This window comes from Chrysochloris asiatica, unplaced genomic scaffold (assembly GCF_000296735.1).
Source record: "Chrysochloris asiatica unplaced genomic scaffold, ChrAsi1.0 scaffold00116, whole genome shotgun sequence".
In the NCBI taxonomy this organism is placed as follows: domain Eukaryota; kingdom Metazoa; phylum Chordata; class Mammalia; order Afrosoricida; family Chrysochloridae; genus Chrysochloris; species Chrysochloris asiatica.
The window spans coordinates 7,219,274-7,224,025 of record NW_006408634.1 but is presented as its reverse complement, the minus strand read 5'-3'; the positions used below and the strand labels follow the sequence as shown (position 1 = coordinate 7,224,025).

The following is a 4,752-nucleotide window of genomic DNA, read 5'->3' as shown; positions in this document are numbered from 1 at the left end:
GGAACAGCTGGTAGTTTTGAACTGCTGACCTTGCGGTTTGCAGCTCGATTTGTAACCACTATGCTACCAGAGCTCCTATTCACAGTGGGCTTATAGAACCATGCAATCCTGTCCTGGTGTCTCTTCTATGTCACGCAGTGTTTTCAGTCTCTGTTGCCCAGATAGTGTGTCCTTTATTGAAGAACACTAACACTTTGTGAAGACGAAAGGAGAAAAAGGGATGCTGAGAAAAAGACGGGAGTGAGAAAGGAAGGATCATTGAGAGAAGGAGGAAGGTGATGATGAAATGAGATGGGCAGGATGGGGTCGACGTGAAGAAGGGGGTCTTGCAGTTTCCTCCATGGCTAGTTCACCCTAGATCCTGAAAGTGAATGGACAACATCCACCACATATTTTTGGTTCCAGGAAATATTGAAGGCCCCAGGAGAGACTGAGAAAGGTGAGTGACCAGTCTCACATCACAGTCTGCCGCTCTTTGTGACCTACTTAATTATATGCTCAAATCTCCTGGGAAAGTGAGTCACCCTCTCATTTACTAATCTGGTGGGCTTCCTTCTACTTAAGACTCCCTGATATTCTCCAACTTCTCACTCCCTCTAATATGGCCTCTGATTCCTAATAGTCTTTGATCTTATTATTCTCAGTTTGTTTTTACTGAGCTCTTTCAGAATCACATTTCCTGCTCAGATACTGGAGGTCTCAGGACTCTTACCTGCTTTATCCTTGTATGTCTCCTTTTCCAGAATCTCAAGCTGGAAGCTGCATATTTTGGTCTCCAGCATTTGTTGGATACCAAGGTGAGGTATTTTATTCTTTTCTTAATTCCTCAAACTCAAATGAGGATCTGGTTATAAATTTGATAGAAGCCCCCATCTCTCCCTCTTTCCCTCCCTTCTCTTCTCTAATCTCTGCCAAGTTTTACTGCGGATCCTTTTGTAGTCCTCATTTCCATGATACTTGGTACCCGTCAGCTGCCATGTCCTTGGTAGGTTGTAAGCATGCAGAGAGCGATCTCTTTTATGCTTTTGGCAGCTTTGCCACAAGCAGCGTATACATCCCTAGTTCTAACAGCTGTATCAGTGATCATCTTGCTGTGATTCCACTTGGTCACCGCAATGATTACTACATTGATTTTATTTTTCATTTTCCACAACAGAAATGGAGGATGAACAGCGCATGCGCAGCAGGGTGCCGTGGGCCTCCAGTCTTGCCTATGGGGAGTGTGAGGTGACCGAAGCCGCCGGCTGAGTCAGTAGAGGGCCACGGAGGGAATAGGAGCGCATGCGTGGAAAACGTCGGGGTGGGGGGAAGGTGGAGCTCGTGGCAGCATCGATAACGCTGGCCTGACAGGGCCAAAGGGACCAGAGGAAGTTGGTAACTGAGACTTCTTCACCCACACCTTCTTCTGACTGACCAAATTGAAAAGCCCTATAAGGGCCTCGAGTCCAGGGTGATGATGACTTGGTGACTTCACCCAAGGAGCCCAAGGATCTGAGGGAGAAGGGGATAAAGCTGGCAGCCACTCATGGAGCCCCGGGGGCTGAGGGGGACCACCTGGGATCGTGGAGCTAAGGAATCAAATAGGCCTTAGGGGTCCCTCCTGTTTTATCGAATCTGAGTTCAACCCAATCAATCTGTGGTCCTCCCTGCCTTCACAGGGACCCAGCCCTCAGCCCCTGCCGTTGGGGAAAGCAGGTGTCGAACTCCTGACCCGCATCTAGCGACAGCCGGGCACCAGCTTCCAGGGAAGGAGGTAAACGGAGCCGAGCGACCTTCCTGGGAACCCCCGGGGGACGCGGCCCTAGAGGAGCAGATACTGGGGGATGAAGTGCGGGCTTCACAGGGTGGGTCCCTCCAGCACTCCCAGGGGGAGGTGGGGGGGGGCGCTCTCAGGGTCCGAGGGCCTTTGCAGGCGTCAGAGGGGACCACCTTGTAGAATGTCTGCCAACACTCAGATCGCTCAATGAACCATCAGATTTACCACTTGACAAGTAGTTGTTGTCCCCTCAGTATTCCTGGATGTGTTCCTAAAAGTCCACTGTATTTTTCATAAATACAATCTTCCATTTTAATTGGAACACAGAGTCACGGTCCATACTTGCTATTGAAGTATGAGAATCAGAGAAGTTTTCCTTTCTAGTTTGAAGTCTGTTGCATTTCCTTTACTAGCAAGATCTCCAGTAGTAAAGACAATTTGTACTTTTTAAGTAAACTGACAACTATTAGGCACATGCCTCCAGCTTTCTCAGCGGGTTTGAAATTTGAACAAATTAAGAATTCTGCTTGCAGTAACTTTCCCCATTTTCATCAAAAAAGAAAATCAAACCCCAAAGTCACGATTGTTGTTGCTCTTCAGTGCCATTGAGTCGGTTCTGACCCATAGCGACCCTGTATAGGGTTTCCGAGGAGCAGCTGCTGAGCTTGAACTGCCGACCTTGCAGTTCAAACAGCTTTGCAGTCTGACACATTAACCCGCACTATGGGACATTTTAAAAGGAGCTCTGGTAGTGTAGTGGTTACAAATCGGGCTGTGAATCTCAAGGTCAGCAGTTCGAAACTACCAGCTGTTCTGCGGGAGAAAGATGAGGCTTTCTGCCCTGTAAAGATTTACAGCCTTGGAAACCCTGTACAGGGTCGCTATGAGTCAGAACCGACTCCACGGCACATAACCAACCAACCAGTGGGACATTTAAAAGTCTGTATCACTGTTTTTGTGTTGATAAACTGAGGCTCTTGATTAGACTTTCTGTCTTGAGCTATTGTGACACTATTTTCTTTTGCCTTTCCACCTAAGTTACTGGCCATTTCCTCTTTCTCTTTATTTATACAAGGTGACTTCATGAAGATCATGGAAAATGGGATTCAGACATAATAGAGTTTTTCCACAAACTTTTTGAATTACTGTCATACATATATATTGTGTGCATCTAGTTGACGCTTGAGTTTATCAAATTCATTTTGTGTTAATAAACTGAGGTTATTCAGCGTTTGTTAAACTATTTTCTTCTGACTTTCCTCTAATTCCCTGTTTCATACAGATTTGTAAGTGTTCTTTATGTATGTATTGTCAATGTTAAGTGCCGTCAAGTCAGTTCGTTAACTATCACAATAGCCTTAGACCTAAGCATAACCCTAACATTAAATGAAGTCCTAGTCCTAGCCTAAAACTAGCCCTAGCTCTAACTCCTTACTCCTAGCCATTCCCCCCAAATAATAAATAAATAATATGTAACTAAAAAGTAAAAATAAAAAGGTAATACTAAACACAGAGTCCGATTGAAGGGGCACCCATCAGCCAAATCAGGGATCATTCCAGCCTGAAAATAAGTAATTTAACAGATGAGAAGCCATAGACTAAAACAAGAATTCATGAATCCACTTTGATGTAAATATAAAAATGAAAAAAATCTTTCTTCTAGTCAAATGCAAACTAATAAATATGTAAAGAATGATGGAAATAGAAAGTCATTTGATACCACTTGTTGTTGTTGTTAAGTGCCGTCGAGTCGGTTCCGACCCATAGCGACCCTGTACAGGGTTTCCGAGGGTGTAAATCTTTACGGGAGTAGAAAGCCTCATCTTTCTCCCGCGGAGCAGCTGGTAGTTTCGAACTGCTGACCTTAAGGTTCGCAGCCCAATTCGTAACCACTACGTTGATACCACTAGCAATAAACAATTCAGGTAAAAATCATCAGTGGTTGCTAACCTAAGAGGGTGAGAGTTTCAGGAGGAATAGGGTAATTGCATAGTGTTAACATCTCTCCCCACAAGATACTCATTAATTACAAGTGGAAAAACAGTACCTTTACATTATTTGAATCTATCATAAGTAGTAAATGTCAGTCAATATCATGTTTCTCATGATATGATAAACAGAGAAGTTAACATCACTTTTGTGGTATTTCTGCCAAAAGTATGCAACCAGAATCTAATTATGAGGAAACATCAGACAAATCCAAATTGAGGAACAGCCACTAAAAGAACTCAGCTGTACTAATTTCAAATGTCACAATCAAGAACATAAAGAAAAAATGGGGGAAATGAAAGTCTTAAATGTCAACTGTGATTCTGAAATTAAATCAATTTTTAAAAAAATATTAGCATAGATTTCAGTGTATTATCCATTTCTGAAATCTTAGTATTAATCTTCTGGCTTTCTAATTGCTGTTTTTGTATGGTTTCCAGTTTTTCATTTATTTTAATTTGTTCTTTTTGTAGTGTTTCTGAATCTTCTAGTTTGGACTGTGTTTTCCTTGATTTTATTTGCAGCTTTCTTGATGTTTCCCTTAATCTGTTGAAGGTACCTAAATATTATTATTTTAACTTTCTTATCAGTTAGTTCTGATAACATTTTTGCTATAGTATTTTATGACTGCTTTTTGATCACTTGTTTGAGGCGCGCTGTCTTTATTTCTTTGTGTAAGCTGAAATTGTCTATTTCTTTGAGATAGTATGATATCATTGTATTTATATTTAATTGATGAATGTGTGTTGGTGTGTTCTCAGGCACTCATCACCTGTCTTCTGATGGATGTGATAGAGACTGGATGTGTGAGCGCAGTTCTCTGTTTGCTGTTTGTGTGGCATAGTTCAGGATGAATTCACATGCATCCAGATGTGAGGATGGTACACCTACCTCCAGACCCCAAGCAAAGCAGAGGCTGTACAGGAAGGGGTGCCACTGGCCACTGGGTTGGTGAGGAAAAGGGACCAGCCATGCCCTCGGCTACCAGGAGGGCACAGGAAACAAAG

General features: G+C 43.0%; 1 protein-coding gene across 1 annotated transcript in view; it reads left to right on the top strand.

Annotated features, from left to right (window-relative positions):
• SLC6A16 (solute carrier family 6, member 16) overlaps positions 1-1,721 on the top strand; it is a 30,619-nt gene extending 28,898 nt beyond the window's left edge. Inside the window, exons 12-13 of the mRNA XM_006868404.1 lie at positions 744-797; positions 1,659-1,721. Coding sequence (XP_006868466.1) covers positions 744-797; positions 1,659-1,721 — 117 coding nt within the window. The remainder of the gene's footprint in view (positions 1-743; positions 798-1,658) is intronic.
• Positions 1,722-4,752: the final 3,031 nt, after the last annotated feature.